At 49.9% G+C, this 21,327-nt stretch overlaps 1 protein-coding gene across 1 annotated transcript; it reads left to right on the top strand.

The window, feature by feature from the left end:
* Positions 1-11,138: 11,138 nt before the first annotated feature.
* Positions 11,139-21,327, top strand: LOC126059085 (gasdermin-A-like). Its single transcript, XM_049854618.1, has 7 exons — positions 11,139-11,263; positions 12,108-12,282; positions 15,369-15,474; positions 17,259-17,422; positions 17,818-17,959; positions 20,264-20,337; positions 21,046-21,327. Exons 1-7 carry the CDS (start codon positions 11,139-11,141, stop codon positions 21,325-21,327), a joined length of 1,068 nt encoding a protein of 355 aa, XP_049710575.1.

Below are 21,327 nucleotides of genomic sequence, written 5' to 3'. Positions count from 1 at the left end.
GCCCTCCCTGAAATATGCAGTCAGTCCAGAGAGGCTGGCCCCACCACAGGCCTATGTTGGAAGTGTCCTTGGTGGGCTCCGGAGACACAGGGCCACATCTATCTGCTTTTTTGGGTGGATACAACTGAGATTGACAGGGAAGAGGCATGAAGGACATTTCTGGAATGACAAAAAAATTCTATCATTTGATAAGTGTTTATATAATCCACACAACGCATCAAACAGTATATTAAATATTTGAGCATTTCACTATATGCTGATTTTGCTTCAAAACTATGTAAACAAATCATGAACTCCAGTCAGCAATATGCCTTCTGAACTGTTTGGGTAATGCACTGAGTGTTTGTAACTTACTTTGCAATGCATTAAAAAATACAGTGGTTGGATGGATGAATGGATAGATATGTGACCAAGCAAATGTGGCAAAATGGTAACAACTGGGGATCTGGGTGAAGGATATACAAGAGTTCTTTTTCATTCTTGAAATGTTTTGTAAGTCTAAGATGGTTTCAAAATTTCTATATACAGTCAATTTTCATTATTCTCAGTAGTCATGTTCTATAACATCACCACAAACACTGAATTAGTGAATAGGGAAACACTGCTTCTCAGTAAAATACAGGGTTAGGGTCCTCTGAACCTCTGGTCCCAATATTTTCATCAACTGATCAATGCATAACCTTGTTTTATGTGTGTTTCTATTTGAACACATCTTATTTAATATACATTGTTGATTCATTAACATTGAACTCACAGCCAACAGCACTATAACTCATGCCTGAGGAAGCTCATCTAACATGTTTTTCTCAGTAAGACACATCACAGCCTACTGGCGCTTAGGAACAGTAGGCAGTACTTCAGCACTGCATTTGGGGGACCTTTGAAACAGTGAAATCACCAACGAAAAGAACAAAAATGCCAAAATGTGGCACTAAATATACCACAAAAAGGACAGTTTGTTTAAAGTATAAGAACTGAAACAAAAAGGCAGAGGGTTGCCTTGTTCAACATCAGCTGGGGATGTGCGCATTCGGCAATTCAAATTATTCTCCGCTCTGTGCATGTCTGTGAATGACAACAAAAGCACAGGGAGTAATGACTTTAAGGTTATAAATGAATCTTAGAAAATGGGCAAACTCACAAATACAGAATATGTGAATAATGAGGATCAGCTGTATAAATATACACCCTCTCTTCACTTATCAACATGTTAGGTTCCAAACGCCAGGTCATTATGCGAAATCAGTATAATGTGGAAATGGGGGATGACCACATCAGATCACAAAATGGAAGATGATTACATCATGACATAACTGCCAAACCACTGAGAATCATGGCCGAGCAAAGTTGACATATAATCTTAAACGTCACAGCCAGTGTTACTCTTGCCTCATACCTCAGCATTCATTATTGCCAGGCGTATGTCGTTAATGCTCAAAATAGTCGGATAGTAGATTTTTTACTACTGTTGTAGATGCAAAATGTCAGGTAGTGAGATAGTCAATAAATGATGAGAAGGTGTACGTGTATACATATATACATATATGTATACGTGTGTGTGTGTGTGTGTGTGCCAGCAAGTTGATTCCAATTCACCGCGACCCCATAGGGTTTCCTAGGCTGTGAATCTCTACTGAAGCAGACTGCGGCATCTTCCTCCTGCAGTCATTCGTGGTTTCAAAATACTGACCTTTCTGTTAGCAGTCAATCACTTTAACTACTATGCCACCAGGGCTCTCGTTCTCTCTCTCTCTCTCTACATATATATATACATACACATATATTTGTTGTTGTTAAGTGTCACTGAGTCGATTCCAACTCCTAGTGACCCTATATGACAGAGTAGAACTGCCCCATACGGTTTCATAGGCTGTAATCTTTAAGGGACCAGATCGCAAGGTCTTTTCTCTCATGGAGTGGCTTCAAGCTACTGACATATATATATATACATTTGTTTATTTATTTTTATGTATGTATATATGTATGTATACATACATACATATACATATGGAGCCCTGGTGTGCAATGGTCAAGTTCTTGGCTGCTAAGCAAATTGTCAGCAATTTGAGCCCACCAGCCACTGTGCAGAAGAAAGATGTCCCTGTCCCCCAGCTCTCTTCTTCACTCCCTTACTGCCTTTTCTGCTAAGACTCACATGCTCTTTGTCTCACTGGCTAACACTACCTGGTGGCATGGCAGTCCACCCTGACTGCTCCCTTTTCTTAACCCCAATAGCCACACCTGTCCAGCCTATTCACCACAGCCTTCCTCACCTCTCACCTGAACAATTGCACCAGCCCTCCTAACTGGGCTCCTACCACCAGTCTTCTCCTTAAATGCATACTTCATACAGTAGCCACGGGGAATTAATCCAAAGGCCACCCCCATATGTCACTCCCCAGCCTAAAATCCTTTCAGTGGTACTCCATCATCTACAGCCGAGGTTCCAAATCTAGTGACTCAGCAGAATCGCCTAGGCCACATTTCTACATGGCAACGATCAAGTGAAGATGAGTACTCACCAGTTCACCCCAGTCTCCTTCCATCCCTGTCACTTGCTTTATGTTCTCATTCTTAGACAATGTTTACTCGCTTTCCACGTAAAACAGGAGGGAATGAGTGCACTCATACTTATCCCATCTTGGCTCTCCCTCCATCTCCTGGTTTCCAATTGTTTTATTACTGGTACATCACCAAGGTCTGTAACAATACTCCCCATGGTTGTTTAGTGTTAATTTTTTTTCTTTAAATTGCGTCAGTGCTAACTACCAGTCCTTTCACGCCTTGGATGGCTGAATACTGTCATCAAGCAGTTTGCCCAAGAGGGCTTCATTCCCTGAGTTCCTTCGTGCTTGAAAATGGCTACCTCTTGCCTATACACTTGAAGAACAACTTGAGAAGCTATCACATTCTTAGGTAATACTTTCTTGACCTCAGTCTTTGCAGACATGTGAACGTGTCCTGGTATTGAATGATGTTATGGAGACAGCCAAGGCAAGTCAAATGTTCTCCCCTCTGCAAATGACTTTCTCTTCGTAACTGAATGCCTAAAGAATTCCTCCTGCATCCATGAACCAAGCTACACCTCTGTGTCAGTCATGCTATGTGACTTTTCCTGAAACAACTGCCTTTTGGGCTACAGATTCAGTTCTTCTTTCATTGCATGGAAAATTTCTCCTATCATTAAACATATTTTACATTCTATTTGTTGGATTTTCTATTTCACAGACAACAATTGTCCTTTTGGGTCCTCCATATATATTTTATTTTGCCCAATTGCTATCATCTTTTTCTTTTGCATTCTCTGAGAACATGGCAGGCCTTTCCTCTGTACCTATAATTCAGCTCTAAACTGTAATTATCATACCATTTGCTTTTCTAATATTTAATAGTTCATAATTGTATTGTTCTGATCTCAAATTGTTTCCTAAGCTTTGTAATCTCCTTCTTCATTTAATTCTTATGACTGTTCATCCCAAGCATCGGCAGATCTGTTCAAACTCTCTACTTGCATAAAGACCACGGGTTAGATGAGTCTTTCTTGACTCCTTCACCACCTTAACTGAGACCTGTTTATCTTCTACAGCAAACTAAAGTTTGAAGGCTGCGTTTTCTGTAGCCTAGCATTCTGGCGTGTGGAAGCGGAGTTACGGTGTATAGAAGGGGCTATGAGCAATCCTGGGAGTCTGACTTGGGCCCTGTCCCTTTGCCTACGCATGTGCTAAATGCCCTGCACCTCAGTTCCCTCCGCCTCCACAGAAGCATTTGTCTTTCCAATCCAAGAACACCTGAGTCTTCAGAGAGGTACCCAGTTTTCAGGGGGCTGAAAAAGGCAGGGGACTCAGGTGTCACAGCTTCCTTGAGAGCTCACCCCATTGCTTAGGGGTGTGGGGGTGGGAAGAATGATTCAGCCCTGGACAAGGGCCCGCTTTCTCTGAGAACATGATTACAGGTGTGGCTACTGATTTTCATTTACAGTACACAGCATAGCTTTGCTTTCCCCAAATGCTTTCTTGTTTTCAGTGTCATCCCTCTTTTCCCAGAAGCCGTGCCCAGTCTTTTCTCGTCCCAAATCCTACCTCCCCCAATGTCCGAACCAAACAGATGACAGGAACAGATTTCTTAAAAAAATTTTTTGACCTTGAACCCAAGGGCACTTCAGCTTCGTCCTGCTTCCTCAGATGATTTTATCTGACTCATATTTTGCTTTATCCTGCGTGAAATTTTCCTGTTTTTTCTTTTTAAATTCACAAATATTAACTCTGGATGTTTAGGAGTCATCTATCTCTTCTTCATCCACTCGGTGAAAAGACACCAGAAAAATGGGAGAGAAAAGATAAGAATTCTAGAAGAGCAATTCAGGAAGCCTAACCTCTGAAAAAAGTTCCAAAAGGAAACAGAGAGAAAAAAGAAGAGAAAATAACCAATGAAATAATTCAAGAATATATCTCCTAACTAAGATAGAAGATTCCAGGTTTAAAGACTCCATCAAGTGCCTGACACAGGTGCATAAAAGTGGGCGCACACCAAAACACATTTTCATGACACTGCAGAACATCAGGAATGAAGCGGAAACCCTGGGAGAGAAACAAAGGTTGCTTACAAAAGATCCAGTGTGAAAATGACTTTGACAAACAACCACAAAGGAAACTAAAAGCAATGGAGCAATGTGTTGTAAAACCTTGAAGAAAAATTACTTCCAAACTAGAATTCAATATCAAATTTGAGAGTAGAATAAAGACATTTTCAGGTAAAGTCTCAAAACATTTGCTTCCCATGTTCCCTTTTTCCAAAAACTATAAAAGGATGTGATAAACCAAAATGAAAGATAAATATAATAAAGAGGAAGACACAGGATACCAGAAAAAGGAGTTCTGGTATAGAAACCCATTGCCATAGAGTTGATTCTGGCTCATAATGACTACATAGGACAGGGCAGTACTGCCCCATAGGGTTTCCAAGGAGCAACTGGTGGATTTGACAGCCAGCCTTTTGGCTGACAGCCAAATTCTTAACCACTGCACCACCAGGGCTCCTAGTATAGAAAAGAGACCGTGAATTCCCAGGAGACCCCAAGTACCTGGCAAAAGGCAACCAGTTCCAGTGGGAGCAGGTGGAAGAGTTTAGGAGAGATTTCTCCAGGGAGATTAAAGTGATAGAATATCTTGAATCTGTGCATATTACAAGGAGATGTAAGCAACTGGTCGAGTTTGAATTTAATTGCTATAAAGTACAAAGAAAAAAGAACAATTAGAAACAAAACAAAATCCCACAAGAAAGGAGAAATAACCATGATTTACTAAATAGCTTTTTTCTGAATCACATTTATATCCGTAATAATAATACTGAACTAACCAAAGCACAATGTAATTGCTGGGATGATGGCGGGGTGTAGTGGTGTAGTGGTATGGGATTGAGGTTGTTATTGTTAGGTGCCATCGACTCGGTTCCGACTCATACCGACCCTACACACAACAAAACGAAACACTGCCCGGTCCTAAGCATTCTCACAATTGTTGCTATGCGTGAGCTCACTGTTGCAGCTACTGTGTCAATCCATCTCATTGAGGGTCTTCCTCTTTTCCGCTGACCCTCTGCTTTACCAAGCATGATAGATATCCTTCTCCAGGGACTGATCCCTTCTGATAACATGTCCAAAGTATGTGAGACGTAGTTTCATCATCGTTGCTTCTAAGGAGCATTCTGGTTGTACTTCCTTCAAGACAGATTTGTTTGTTCTTTTGGCAGTCCATGGTATATTCAACATTCTTTGCCAACACCACAATTCAAAGGCGTCAATTCTTCTTCGGTTTTCCTTATTCGTCGTCCAGCTTTCACATGCATATGAGGCCATCAAAAACACCATGGCTTGGGTCAGGAGCACCTTAGCCCTCAAAGTGGCATCTTTGCTTTTCAACTCTTTAAAGAGGTCTTTCACACCAGATTTGCCCAACACAATGCATCTGTTGATTTCTTGACTGCTGCTTCCATGGGCGTTGATTGTGGATTCAAATAAAATGAAATCCTTGACAACTTCAATCTTTTTCCCGTTTATCATGATGTTGGGAACCCTGGTGGCATACTGGTTAAGTGCTATGGCTGCTAACCAAAGGGTTGGCAGTTCGAATCTGCCAGGCGCTCCTTGGAAACTCTGTGGGGCAGTTCTGTTCTGTCCTATAGGGTCGCTATGAGTCATGATGTTGCTTATTGGTCCAGTTGTGAGAATTTTTGCTTTCTTTATGTTGGGATGTAATCCATACTGAGGACTGTGGTCTTTGATCTTCATCAGTAAGTGCTTCAAGTTCTCTTCACTTTCAGCAAGCAAGGTTGTGTCATCTGCATAAAGCAGGCTGTTACTGAGTCTTCCTCCAAACCTGATGCCCCATTCTTCTTCATATAATCCAGCTTCTCAGATTATTTGCTCAGCATACAGACTGAATAAGTATAGTAAAAGGATACAACCCTGACACACACGTTTCCTGACTTTAAATCATGTGGCATCCCCTTGTTCTGTTTGAACAACTGCCTCTTGATCCATGTACACATTCCTCATGACCACAATTAAGTGTTCCGGAATCTCCGTTCTCCGCAACGTCATCCATAATTTGTCATGATCCACACAGTTAAATGCCTTAGCATGGTCAATAAAACACAGGGGGTTGGGGAGAGACCTAAATCTTTATCTTCATGAGGTAAATCACTAAATAATGCCTAACAATGAAAAAGCAAGACTAACGACAGGCTTGTTATTTAAGAGATACCAGTTAAACCAACTGTCGTTGCATGGACTTGGCTCACAGCAACCCCATGAGTGTCAGAGAAGAACTGTGCTCCGTAGGGTTTTCGATGGCTGGTTTTTTGGAAGTACGTTGCCAGGTCTTTCTTCTGAGGTGCCTCTGGGTGGACTCAAACCTCCAACCTTTCAGTTAGCCGCCAAGCACATTAACCATTTGCACCACCCAGAACCAAAACCTAAGACAGGGAACAGAGGGGCCCCCATATCTGCAAAGAAAGTAAGAGGAAATGGGCCACGGTGCAGAAACAAAGCCATTCCCCAGAACAATGCTGCAGGGTATCAGAAAAGAGCCCACAAGCTTCTTTAAATTTGTCTTTCAGAGCAGCTGGATGAAACCAGTCCCAGGGACATGCACAGAACATCCACCTGTGGCGGCTGTGTGACTGTCCACTAGGGACAGTGAGGGGCTGCAGCTGTAGCCTGGGAATTGAACTCTGGAGTGAGAGACTGCGCAAGTGCAACACACCATAATAAGTCCTGCTACAAATCCCAGAGGCCTCCAGGACAGGAGCCATCTTACAAAGCTGCTGCACTCACACACACATAGTTAACATACCCCCGCCTATGCCTCTAAATAAACATCAATCTTTTTCCCACCCAAGAACTTTTAAACACCCAGGCAAGTCTTTTGTGAGACAGGGGTAAGCGTAGCTTAGGCCCTCCTCCTCTCCACTTGCAAGCCTCTTCAATAAAGCTTTGCTCGTGTGGAAAACTCTTTGTGCCTTACCTGCTTGTTCTTGAGCAATGAGAGGCAAGAACCTTATTCAATTTCGGCAACAACTCCACTGTCCTCAAGTTGATTCCAACTCATAAGGACACTATAGGACCAAGTGGAACTGCCCCACAGGGTTTCCAAGGCTGTAAACCTTTACAGAAGCAGGCTGCCACATCTTTCTCCCATGGAACAGCTGGTGGGTTCAAACAGCTGACCTTTCCAGTAGGAGCTGAGAGCTTTAACCACTGCACCACCAGGGCGAACTACACCACGCAGGGACTCCATTTAACAGATCAAAAAAAAAAAGAAACCCGCCACCATCAAGTCGATTCTGACTCATGGCGACCCTGTGCGTGTCAGTGCAGAACTGCTCCATGGGGTTTTCTGGATGTAACCTTTAGGGAACCAGACTGCCGGCTCTTTCTCCCACAGAGCCGCGGAGCGGGTTTAGAACCAACCTCGCCGTTAGCAGCGGAGGGCTTCCCTGTGGGATCACTTGGGCTCCTTTTCTATAGACATTACAGCCAAAAAACCCCGCGGAGCACAGTTCCACTCTGTGATGTACCGGGTGGATTCCACGGCACAAGAGGGGCACAGGGAATTACCAAAAGCAGCCGCAAAAAAAAAAAAAAGGCCAAAACTGGTCCGGGAAGAGGGCATAGAGGAGAGAGGGGAGCCGGCTTGTGGTTTACAAAAAGTTTTGTGGAACAATCTGATTCTTTAAACTCTGTGGATGTATAACCGATTAAGGAAAGCAAAACAAGCAAAACAAACATTCGCGTACCTCTAAAGGGCACTGCTGAAAGCTGGAGTCACCTCAGGGACGCTCCGGCCTCAGGGCTGACGAGGAGCGCCCCTCCTGAGGTCACGACCCCTCGGGCAGGGGCAGGGCCGGAAACCCTGTGGCCCCGGTGGGGGCGGAGCAGAGAGTCCCGCGTGGGGCGCAGGCTGGGCCGACACAGCCACCCGACGGCCCTCGGGGCCGCCGGACGGGCCTCAGGTACCGGGCTGGGAGGGTCCGGAGGGATGGAAGCGCGGACTCCCCCGGCTGCCCTGGGACAGGGCGCCCCCCAGCGGCCCCGCCAGGCGGCGTCCCCAGGGGCGGCGAGGGCCTTGGCTTGTAGCTCCGCGGCTATGGCGTCCTGTTCTCCTGGGCCCGCTCCGCAGCCCGGCCCGTCTCCAGCCCCGTTTCTGAGGCTAAATTCCCAACTTTGTGCTGGCATCTCCCCCAGAGTGTCTTCTGGGACCCTCTTACTCAGCATGTCCACCCCCAGGCCCTTCATGTCTCCCCCGAGGGCCGCAGAGCGGCGCCTCCCCAGGCCTGGGCGCCCTTGTCTGACCTGAGGCCCCTTCAGGCTCCGGACGCAGGAACAGCTTTGGTTTCAGCTGGCCTCCCATTTGCCTAACCCACGGTGAGACTGTGGGGGACCAGAGGCACTTTTGCCCTCATAGCTCCCTTCCTCCATAAAAAACACTAAGATTGTGTTGTTGTAAAGAAGCCCTGGTGGCGCAGTGGTTAAGAGCTTGACTGCTAACCGCAACATCCGCTATTCAGATGCACCGACTGCTGCTCGCAAACCCTATGGGGCAGTTCTACTGTATCCTATAGGGTTGCTATGAGTCATGCAATGGGTTGTTTTTTTGTTTTTTGTTTTTTTAACACAAATAATACTAATACCATGCAGGAGCCCTGATGGCGCAATGGTTAAGCGTTGCTAACCAAAAAGTGGTGGTTCATATCAGTGGCTCTGCGGAGAAAAGACCTGGCAATCTGCTCCCTTAAAGAATACAGCCTGGGCAACTCAGTGGAGCAGTTCTACTCTATCACATGGGGTGGCTATGAGTCAGAATCGACTAGGCAGCAAACAACAAGAATGCATCATAGTGTTCTTTTCCAGCTAAAAGGAGTTTGTTTGTTTTTCTGATTTTAGAAGAAATTAAAACATTTTCGTGGACCCTAAAATTCTTGAGGGTCCTGGAGGCTGTGCCCACTGGATAAGCCGGCCCTGCTCTTCCCCTTCCTGTGCACCAGTCTCTCCCCTCCAGAAATCTGCCCAGGGCCCCCACTTCTCATCCTCCTGGGCCCTGTACTGTTTGGAAACTCCGTCCTGCTGGCACCCTTTACCAACGCCCCCACCTCCACAGTCACGGACGACACCCTCCTTTTTACCCCACAGGAAACATGTCCTCCCTGTTTGCACGGAGCACCAAGAGCCTGGTCAGGGAGCTGGGCAGGAAGGGTGAGCTGTTGCCGGTGGACAGCCTGAACAGCTCCCCACGCCTCCACCCCTTCTGCCTCGTGAGAAAGAAGCATAAACTCCACCCCTGGTCTTGGGACACCCCCTTCATCCCCACGGACTTCTCCCTTCTGGATGTGCTGGAGCCTGGCTCCCCAGTCCCAGGTACCTTCAGGTGGGGCTGGTGGGCAGGGGCTGCAAGGCAGCTGGCAAAGAAGACAGACAAACTGACACTGTCCACCCAGGCACACAGAGGCCCCCTTAGTCTGCCTGACCAGAAGCATGCCATAGGCACCTCACATGCCATGGGTGTGCCAGGGGCAGGTTATCCAACAGGCAAGGTAAGCACAGTAGTGAAAAATTTCACATTTTTTCACCACATCAAAGATTCTGCTCCTGGGTATGGCTGGAATCTGTCTCTTTCCCAACACCAAAGCACCTCCCTACAGAATCAAAGTTTCTTTTCAAATTTATAATCCCAGACAGGGTGGTGAAGGATCCCTGGTGGTACAGTGGTTAAGAGCTCCACTGCTAACCAAAACATCAGCCATTTGAATCTACCAGCCACTTTTTGGAAACCCTGTTGGGCAGTTCAACTCTGTCCTGTAGGGTCACTATGGGTTGGAATCGACTCAACTGCAACGGGTGGGACAGGGTGGCACAGCTAACCAAAATGTGGCAGTTCGAATCCACCAGCTGCTCCTTGGAAAATCTATGGGGCAGTTTGGCTCTGTTCTATAGGGTCACTGTGAGTCAGAATCAACTCGATGGCAATGGAGTGGGTTGGGACAGGGACTGAGTGCTCAGTAAGCGAGGTAAGCTCAGGCTTACTTGTGCTTACTTACTAATCTGTAGTGACTAAATTCACTACAGATGAGTCACTACAGATTAGTGAGTAAGCACAAGTAAGCCCGGGCTTACCTTGCTTTTTGGGTAATCAACATAATCGACACCTGGGGGCTCTTCATGTGGGAGAATGCATGAACCGATTTCTTCTTCTCATCCCTAGATGTGTAATAAATAATAATTTTAAACAACAATAACGGTTAACATTGATTAAGTGTTTGTTGTGTGACAAGGGCCACGTTGACAATTCCTCATTTCATCCTCACAACCACCCTTGGAGGAAGGCCTGCCATTCTTCCCCTTTTATAAACGGGGAAACTGAGCCTCCAAGAGGTTAAGTGAACTTTCCAGGGTCACACCCAGCTAGTAAGTGGTGGAACCCAAATTAGAACCCAAGGCTGGAGCCAAAGCTCATGCCCTGAACCACAGCGCAAACCTCCCCCTCTCACTATCTGGTCCCAGCCTGACTTCTCGCCCCCCAGAGGTAAGCAGGAGCGAACCGATCCACATCCGGGAGAAAGTGACAGCAGCAGTGACAGGAGCCATGAGCTTGAGCACTGGGCTGCAGGAGAAGGTGATGGGGAGCGGCATGGTGACCCACAGCTCCACCCTGGCCCTGCAGACCCTAAGGGTTTCCCCCCATACCTGGGAGACTCTGGTGGAGAAGAGGTGAGAGTCATGGAGAAGAGATGGGGAGAGTCAATCAGGCAGGCTCTACTGGCTAAGGTTTGTGGGCACGGGTCATCCAATCCAAGTGGGAATGGGGGTGGGGGTCCAAGGCTCTTGCCAGATTGAGTCCTCCAGTGAAGTCAACCCAAGGTTTGAGTTGGGATGGGTGAATCCACTATTAAGAGTGAAACCAGGAGCCCAGGGAAGAGGAAGTGAGCAGTGAGAAGGGGCTATGTTAGGTCAGTAATTTCAACCCAGATGCATTCAGGGCCAGGCAGGGTGTGGGTAGCTGCTGAGTGTGAGACAGTAGGGAGTGGTGGAGACTGTGGCAAACTGGGACACATGCCTGCCTAAAGCTAGTAGCTGCTACTCAGCTGCCACTAGTTAGTTGTTGCAAGGCAGGAATGTGGGGCTCAGTGGTGCCAGAATTCCCATTTTCCAAGTGAAGCTAGACATCTGGATTTCTGTGTGAAACCTACCAATTTTTAACATTATCTCAATTTTACATACCATGTGGGCCAGATGCCATATGCCTTTGGCCCAGTCCGGCTTGAAAAAAACCAGTTTTGGCTTCTTTTTAGGGCATTTTAAATCTTGTAGAAGACAGGATACCTCAGACTCCCTCCGCTTTCTCCCCTTTGCCCACCATCCCCAACCGACCTTTAACAAGCCATCCCCAACTACGGGCCAGCTGCTCATGGTATCACAGACCTAGATCAGCACTCAGCCTGTGCTGCCCACATTGTGCACAAGGCCTGCAAGGCCCCTGGACCGGGGGAGCCTTGCAGAGGCCCCTCCCCAGCTCTGCTTCTTCTCCTGTCCCTCACCCCGCCCCCATTCCCAGGAAACTGAGGATGCCAAGGCCCTCCTTCCTCAGGGAACTGCAGAGCCGGAAGGAGAGGGAGAGCCTGTACGTGGTGACGGAGGCCATAGAGACATTGCAGGACACCACACTGCAGAGCCTGAGCAAAGTGGAGGGGGCAGGGCAGCTGTCCTTCCTTGGGCCGAGCCATTTCAAGGTACAGAGTGTGTCCTGGGGGGTCAACATGGGTGTGTGGGGTCCTGAGTGCCACCAAAGAGGCTGCCCTTCGGTGGTGGTGTTAGATGCTGTCGAGTTGGTTCAGACTCACAGTGACCCTGTGTACAAGAGAACAAAATACTGCCCGGTCCTGCCCCATCCTCACAGTCCTTGCTATGCTTGAGCTCATTGCTGCAGCCACTGTGTCAATCCATTTCGTCGAGGGTCTTCTTTCCTGCTGGCCCTCTGCTTTACTGATCATGACGTCCTTTTCCAGGGACTGATTCCTCCTGATAACATGCCCAAAGAATGTGAGATGTAGTCTCGTCATCCTTGCTTCTAAAGAGCATTCTGGTTGTACTTCTTCCAAGACAGATTTGTTCGTTTTTTGTTTTGTTTTGTTTTGGCAATCCATGGTATATTCAGTATTCTTCGCCAGCACCACAATTCAAAGTTGTAACTCATACCAGATAGCTGCCTCACTCTGAAAATCACCACATCCAGATGGGAATGGAGTCCCTGGGAATTTTGTATCATGATTCTGAATTGGACTGCACATTAGAATCACCTGAAGAGGTTGAGTTTGTTTTTGTTCAACACCCATGCCCAAACACCCCAGTCCCCCAAAAAAAACCAGGCCAGACTCCGACTCATGGCAGCCCCATGTGTGTCAGGATAGAACCGTGCTCCATAGGGTTTTCAATGGCTGATTTTTCAAAAGTAGATCATCGAGCCTTTCCTCCAAGACACCTCTAGATGGACTTGAATTTTTAACCTCTCAGTTAGCAGCCAAAGTGCACTAACCATTTGCACCACCCAAAACCAAACCAAACCCAACCCATTGCCTTAGGTTTCAATTCATAACGACCCTATAGGACAGAACAGAACTACCCCATAGGGTTTCCAGGGAGTGGCTGGTGGATCCAAACTGCTGACCTTTTGGTTAGCAGCCTGAGCGCTTAACCACTGCACCTCCAGGGATTCCCAAACACCGCCAACACTCCCAAGATATCTGTCTTAATTGGCCTGGAATGGAACCCACACACTGTGATTCTTACGAATGGCCAGGGTGGACATCCTCAGCGGAGGGGGTTTTGCATCAGCATGGGAACCAGGTGTGTCTGAATCCTGCTCTGTCCCTCGCTAGCTGTGTGGCCTTGGCAAGTTACATAAACCTCTGGGCTGACTTCTCTCGTCCATGAACTTGGGCTGGAGAATCGCTGTGAGGGTTAAGCAACAATGTGTGAAAAGTGGTGGACACTCAATCTTCAATTCTCCTTCAGCCAGACTTCCAGGCCACAGCTCTGTCCTTAGACAGGTCATTGAGGCTATGTGGGCCCCAGTCTCTCATCTGAAACACAGGCAGTTTGGACCCCACATTCTAGGACTCTGAGACTCGTGTTTGTCTCGTACAAATTAGGTAGTCATCCCCAGTGTCACAGCTGACCCCACTTTCACCATCCACCTGAATGAAGGTGATTCTAGCTACCATTATTGAACACTTCCTAGGAGCCAAGCATTGTGCTAAATGTTCTCTGTAATGAGCTCATGTAATACTCCAGGTGATTCCAGGAGGTAACTATAGTTATGTCCATTTTTTAGGGGAGGAAACAAGCTCAAAGAGCACTTAGCTGGTAAGCAATGGAGCTGAAATCCAAACCTGGGTCTCTCTGGTTCTGAAGCCCATGTGTCTAATCAAGTCGATTAAATCGAAGCACAGTCTCTGAAGGCAACAGGTGGCTGGCCTTCTAGCCATTTGTTATTTCAGAAGATGTTAAAATATGCAGGCTCTCGCCAGCTTGCCAGTTGTGGGAAAGAGGCAGAGAAGCATGTGAGGGGACGGCTGGGAGCAGCTGGAGGGTAGGGAAACCATCCTGGAATTAAACATTTGCTACTGATAATAAGTAGTTAATCCAGACCGTGTCATGAGCTGGGGTTCAGTATTGGGTGACCAGCCTTCCCAGCTTACCCAAGACTGCGGGCTTTCCTGGAACACAGGATTTTCCGTGCTAAAGCAGAAGAGTCCTAGGCAAACCAGGATGGTTACCACCCTAGCGGTGAGTGAAAATAATAGTGGCTCAAAACAAGAACAGTCTCTGGGTGGTGGAAAGTGAGAATAATATTTCTGTCTTCCATCAAAGTCTAGATAGGCCTCCCAGGGATGCACTGTTGGATCGTGGGTTACCAGAGACCTAGTCTCCTTCGATTTTGTCACTCTGCCACTCTTGATTTAGGCTTTCACCTCATGGTCCAAAATGGCTGCTCTATCTCCAGTTATCATGTCCACATTCCAGCCAGCAGGAGAAAGAAAAGGAAAAGATCCCTCCCAGAACTTACATACACCACTTATCCTTGCATCCCATTGGCCAGAATTTGTTTACATGGCCACATCTAGCTCAGAGTTGCTAGGAATCATGGTCTTCATTCAGGATATCCATGTGCCAGGTGAAAAAGCTCTATGATTGTCGTTGTTATTAAATAGCACTGTCCTTACTGGAGTAGGATGATAATGGTAGTATCACTATCCCCCAGTCAGGGGTCCCATCAGGGGTGACTTCTCCCTCCCCGACTCCCCCTCTTTGCAGCTTGGTCTCTGCCTGTAAAACGAGAGGGTGGCACTGAATCGTCATTGGGGTTATCCAAGTGCAATGCATCCTGACTCCAGTTCAACATTTCCAAAGTGTATGTTCCAAACTCTGGAAAATGCTTATTTAGACAAAACGAAATCTGTTGTTTGCAAGACTTCTCAGAGCTTTTACCATGCACATCTCCGAAGGAGGAGATAGCAGGTAGTCATTTCCGAATCTTTATGAAGCCAGAATGCCTTCTGTTTTTTTCTGGAAATATCTCATGTGCCTCATATTTTGCAAAATGCTGTTCTTGCTTTATCTGGGTGCTTCCCAAGCTTGTCGGTCTGCCTCTCCCTCCATCCTCCACAGCCCCCACTCTGAACAATGGATCGTCTCTTGATATCCTTCACTCCCTCCCCCTGCATTCTGCCCCTCCTGTCTGCCTTTAAGATCCCTTCCTGCAGGTCCTAGAATCCTGTGTGGATGTGACTTCCTGCTCTCCCCACCACCCTCATAGGGCCAATGCCAGAGCCACGTGGCTAAAGAGAAGACAGTGATCGTCCCTCGGGGCAGTGTCTTGGCCTACAGGGTGCTGCAGCTGGTGATCGAGGAGGATCACTGGGGTAAGCAGAGGCCGGGCCCCCACACCCCCTGGGCTCCGCCTGCCCTTGGCCAGCACGCTGGGAGAGCTGGGAGAGGGCCAGAGGCTACGCCAAGAGTCGTTCAGGAAGAGGGAAAGAAAGGCTGTTTCTTTGTTGGCCTGAGCAGTAAGCCAGCTATGGTCAGGGGCCCGGGCCCTCATTACAGCAGCACCTAAAAGGATTTGACTTTTGTAGAGGGCCGCTGAGGTCAGTCACCTAGGGAGGGCTTACAAGCCAGCCTGCACCCCACATGCCCTGGTGGGGGGTTGCATTCAACTGGATGAAGGCCCGTCATCTTCTAAGTGACACAAAGAATCATGGGGACTGGTGGTGGCCCTGCCCACCCATGGCCCAGGAGTGGGAGGCAGTGGGTTTCTGCTCCCCCATTAGTGCCCTGGCCCTGATGACCAGAAAGGCCCTGCGACACTCAGGATGCTCTGATCTAGCCCATGGGATCTGCAGGGCCAGCCTTGGGTGGGGCAGGCGGACAGAGATTCAAACAGCTGCCCATCCTAGCAGACAGAGCAGGAGCTCACGAGTCCAATGCACTGAGGTTTGAATCATGGCTTTGCTGTTTGCTATCTGTGTGGCCTCGGCCACATCACTCAGTATTATCTCTGTGACTCAGTATCCTCATCTGTGAAGGGGCTCTTGCTCCCGACCCCATGGAGGTACTGTGAGGCCACAATGAGACGACCACCCCTAAAGTGCTGCTACATGCCTGCCTCCATGGAGCTCAGTAATGGCTGACTTTCTGCCTTCCTCTCAGGCACATTCTCTTTTCCGTTGCTTTGCTCCCACAGCGATTCTTTACCTCCCTGAAGGGAAGCTCTGTAGAGCTGATGGTGGAGGTGAGTGAACAAGCCAGAAACCACCTGTGGCACAGCACTGGTCCTCCTCCCGTAGAGGGTGTGGTGCCACGTCCTCTGCCACGCTGTTACCCCACGTCACCCCAGGGCTAGGGCAGGCCTGTGCTTTCTTCCCCGATGGGGTGGAGACGCACTGGAAGAATGAGGAGGCAGCGATGGGGCAGGAAGAGGCACGAGTGGGAGGCCCACCCTGGGCCCCACGCTCCAGCTCTCACACCCGTGGTCTCCTGTCCACATGACGGGGGAGATGGACACTCGTTTCTCCAGGTTGTGAGAATGAGGGACGTTCTGGAAGGCTCTCATGAGGCAGCTTTGACTCTTAACAAGTGTGGGAGCAGGAAGGTGAGGGGTGTGTGGAAACTCACGCTCATCCCTGAGATGATGCTTAGACTTCACACACGTTCCAGCCATATGACCACTCTCCCCAGTGCCCCAGTGTTTGCCTCATAAAACCAAGCAGGGCTGTGGGGCAGGAGGGAGCAGAGTGGGAGGCTGGGCCTAAGCCAGCAGGGTTCGAGGAACAGACGGTTTCTTCTACAGAGAAATGTAACCATGGGCTTTTCTCCTTTTGGCTGAACCAGGAGTCATGGGGTGAGTGGCAAGGGGAGGGGCAAAAGGCAGGAAGGAGAGCGTGGAAGGGTACAAGGGTGGTGGACGATGGGGAAAGGCCAGGGTAGGGCCTGTGACTGGTACCTGGTCTGTGGTAGGTACCCAATAAATGGTATACGAATGAATAAGAGGTGAGCACAGAAAGGGGTGCCCTTCATGAGGCAGGCCTTCACCAGGTCAGCTCTGTGGTGCCAGGACCTCTTGGTCAGGCTGAAGGTGCCAGGGGCTAAGCTGCCCTGGGCAGGGGCCCAGGCACAGGAGCCAGTGATCGCAGACCCTCCTGTACAGGCAAGGCCCCAGGTGAGGAGCCCGACTTCCTAGGCCTGCAGAGGTGGGCGGGTGCCCAGTTGCACGACCTGGCCACGCTGCCCCCTGACCTGCGGTACTCACTACTGGGCGCCCTCCAAGAGCTGCTTAGGGACCCTCGGGCACTACAGGAGCTGGAGGACATGGTAAGGGGCCCACAGGCCAGACTAGGGATGTGAACTGGGATGGGGGGGAGTAGGGGAATGGGAGGCGGGTCCCAGGAGTGATTGGGTTGCCCCGCCATCTCGGAGCCCACAGCCCTGGAAGGTGGGCCGGGCAGTGTTGAGCTGCACTGCTCCGTGCAGGTATATGTCAGACAGCCCCAGGCATCTGTTCGCTGCTGCCCTGAACCACCCCTGAGCTGAGCTGGGGGTGAAAAGGAGGGGCCTTGGCTCAGCAGAGCGGGTCTCCCACTCCAGCTCTCGGGCTGGGACTGGGTGCGGGGAGGTGGGGAATGGAGCCTGGGAGGTGGCATGCAGGGCAGGGGCAGAGGGCAGCCTCACAGCTACCCCTCTCTGTTCTGCCTGCCCCTTCCCTGCAGCTGGAGCAGACCCTCTACACCGGGCTGCTGGCACAGCTGGAGGGTCCTGGTGGCTCCATCCTGAGCACCCTCCGGGACCTCTGCGGCAACCTGTCGCCCTCTCGAGTCAGGGCCCTCCTCTGCCTCCTTGGAGCCCTTGTGGGTAAGGGGGTGGGTGTGCGGCTGGGGTGGGAGAAAGAGAACCCCCACAGGAAGGTCTCTCAAGCCCCTACCCCAACCCTGCTGAGCCCCCAGCCTCTCGCACTTTCTCCCACCTTTAGGAGCACCCCTTCTCCAGTTTGGGTCACACGGGGTTCTCAGGGCAGCCCGCCAGAGTGGTGGGTGGAGTGGACAAACGCCTGGCCTCTGCTTCCTCACATTCCTTGACTACAAAGGGTCGGCCTCTCAGCGTGCAGGGTTTTCATTCTTTCCCTCTGTAAGGACTTGTGGAGCCATTTGTGGGGTGCTCTCCTCTCCTGTGAGTCCGGGAGTGGGGACAGATGGCGCACAAATACAGACAGATGCTTGCCCAGGCCGGATTATCCAATAAACAAAGCACGCATGGGTTTACTTGTGTATGTTTACTCATCTGTAGTGAACAATTTCACCTGTTTTCACATCAAGGATGTCGTGAAATTCATGTGAAATTATTCACCACAGATTAGTATATAAACACAAGTAGGTCCTCACTGGAAAACTTGATAGTGTAGTGGTTAAGAGCTGGGGCTGCTAACCAAAAAGGTAGGCGGTTCGAATCCCCCAGGCACTCCTTAGAAACTCTATGGGGCAGTTCTACTCTGGCCTATGGGGTCGCTATGAGTTGGAATTGACTCAACGGCAATGGGTTTTTGTTGTTGTTGTTCCGGTTAAGCCCTTGGTGTACCTTGCTTTATGTAAGCCAGTATGGAGGGTGCTTACTGGTTAATCCATCCCTGCTTGCACTCTGCGGAAACCCCGAGGGCATAGTGGTTAAGTGCTATGGCTGCTAACCGAAAGGTCAGCAGTTAGAATTGACCAGGCGCTCCTTGGAAACCTTATGGGGGCAGTTCTACCCTGTCCTATAGAGTAGTAGGTCAGCTCGACCTCAACGGGTTTTGTTGTGGTTTTGCACTCTGCAGTGGGATTAGCAGACTCAGCTAGGCCCAGGGCAGCTTCCCTGAGGCGGTGGCCTGCAAGCTGAGAGGAGACGCTGACAAGAAGACCGTGGGAAGGGGTCCCAGCCAGGATTGGGGTGCACAGCAGCTCATGGGCAGCGGGAGGGCCAAGTGTTGAAGACAGGGCTGGGCTGTTCTTGTCCCCTGGGTGAAGTCAGGAATGCGCTTCCCAGAATCGCCTCTTCTGCTTGGCCCTGGGAGAGAGGCGGCCAAGAGGAGCCTGCGTGAGGTTTGGGGAGGGAAGTGAGGCAACACCCATTTCTCTGAAGGGTCTGTGGCAGTCAGATTCGGTGACAGACAGGCAGGCGCCCAGCGCGTCCTGCGTACTTGCTCTCCTCCCTCCACGCGTAGTGCTTCTTCCCGACTTTGACCCTGCTGATGACAGTGGCCTCGGCCCCGTCACCAGACACTTGATGGCAGACCAGAGGTGGGAATTACATAGAGGCAACAGCCTCCCACAGGACTCTCCTCAGCTTCCCTTCCCGGTCCCCCCACCACTCAGCCTTACAACTTTCTTCCTTGCTTAACCCTCAGTGGTCTCTGTGCTGCTGTTTCTTGAACAAGTCAGACGCACTCCTACCTCAGGGCCTTTGCACTGCTGTTCCCTCTGCCTGCAATATTCTTTCCCTGATAGCCCCACAAGGCTAACTGTGTTTATTGCATATTATCAATTGCAAGAAAGTGACCGTTATTGTCTATACTGTCTACATGCCTGGTCCATTGCCTATGTGCCTGGTACATAGGTGCTCAACATCCTCTGGATCCCTCCCCATGGTGTGGAGGTTGAGATAGAGATGACCAGTGATACGGCCCAGTCACTTGGCCAGTTAGGGCGAAGCCTGCCCTGGGGCTGGAGGATGCTGTTGCCCAAGGCTGGAGCATCATGTCTAGGACCAGGCAGACCTGGGTCCTCATCCTGGTTCAGCCGCTAACAGGACAAGTAGCCTCGGGCAAGTCCCACCACATTCTGGTTAATAAACACTTTGAAAAGCCACGAACCCTGCAGATGAACTAGTATCTGTGAACCCTTTGTAAAGTCAAGGCCGCCATACGCATATGGGGAAATGGAGCAGGACAGGGAGGGACAGCAACTTGTGCAAGGCCCCTCAGCAGTTCCAGGGCAGACACAGCTCCTGCCTTTCAGAACCTTCCACACAAAGATGGCCCCAGGGGTGCCAGTACCTAGAGGGGCTTCTTCCCACCCTAGGACTCCAGCATCCCAGCCATTCTTCCCTGGGGTCACCAGGGCCCATGAAGGGGAGACACAGGATGCCTTGGACCCTTGGCACCCCTCACTCTCCATCTCTCCACAGTGCTGAGTGACACCCAACACTGTCTGTTGGCCGAGTCCCTAGGGAGATGCATCTTAGCCCAGCAGCTGGAGCTGGTGAGAGCCTTCGCGAGGAGATGGGGTGGGGGGAAAACATCCCTATAAACAGCCGAAAGTGGCTTGTTGTGGGGTTCGGTCCCCAACGTCCCTTCCTCAGCCTCCTTGCTACAGCTGTCACCCACTAGATGCCCTCAGGACACCCAGGTTCCCCGCAGCTCGTTCTAGGTGGGCTACATTCAGTCATGCGCTGGTTAGTCATTGATTATACCGTCTCCCTACGCGTGCCAGATCCTCTGCTAGGACCGGAGAATACCTAGGAGACAAAGGCAACCCACCGCTCGGGGTCTAGTCAAGGAGATAAGCAAACAGGCGGTTACTGACAGGGCTAAGAGTAGCTGCACGCAGGCAGCTATGGGAGCACCAAAAAGGGTGGCTCGGGGGCATCTCTCAGAGGAAGTGAATGAAAGATGAGATAGAGTTGGGTATGCAAGTGGAACAGCAGGTGCAAAGGCTGGAGGAACTGGGGAGAGGTGGGAACTCCTCCGACTGCAGACAACTGCAGTGAAGGCCATGTTGACTTGGGGTTGGCAGAGCAGGTGGTGGTGCTGGGGCTTACCTGGGACCATAGTTCTGCAGGTAGTGATGTCCCAGGGCTGCAGCTTGGTTGTGGTGGGCAGCAGAGGCCCCAGGTTCTTGCCCCCAATGCAGCTTCCACCTGCCTGTGCCTGGGATACCTCTTTGTTCATTCTGGGTGGTTCCTTGCAGATGGCAAGCATCTTAGAGGGCAACTTTAACCAGATGGAGGAAACAGCCGTCTCCCTCCGGCAAGATGTCCTCTCATCCCTGCAGAGTGAGGATGCAGCCCTCACCCTGAGCCTGGTGCAGAGCTGTGGGCTGGAGCAGGGGCCCAGCCTTCAGCTCGTCTGGGACCCGGAGGCGTTGCCGCAGCTCTCCGCACTCTGTGGGGCTCTTGCAGGGCTGCAGTTGCTGGCCTGCCCCGGCCCTAGGCCCTCCAGGCTGATGCCTGAGGAAGGTGCCCAATGCTGA

The sequence above is a fragment of the Elephas maximus genome, chromosome 15 (genome assembly GCF_024166365.1).
Source record: "Elephas maximus indicus isolate mEleMax1 chromosome 15, mEleMax1 primary haplotype, whole genome shotgun sequence".
NCBI classification, from domain to species: domain Eukaryota; kingdom Metazoa; phylum Chordata; class Mammalia; order Proboscidea; family Elephantidae; genus Elephas; species Elephas maximus.
Note: the sequence above shows the minus strand (reverse complement) of the source record. Positions and strands in the feature narration are given on the sequence as shown.

What these genes read in the sequence shown, in the direction of transcription:
- LOC126059085 (XM_049854618.1), top strand. Translation starts at nt 11,139, where the DNA reads ATGAGCTTGAGCACTGGGCTGCAGGAGAAGGTGATGGGGAGCGGCATG. An exon ending in TTGGGCCGAGCCATTTCAAG is followed by an intron (nt 12,283 to 15,368) that starts GTACAGAGTGTG and finishes CCACCCTCATAG; the next exon opens with GGCCAATGCCAGAGCCACGT. An exon ending in TACAGGAGCTGGAGGACATG is followed by an intron (nt 17,423 to 17,817) that starts GTAAGGGGCCCA and finishes CCTTCCCTGCAG; the next exon opens with CTGGAGCAGACCCTCTACAC.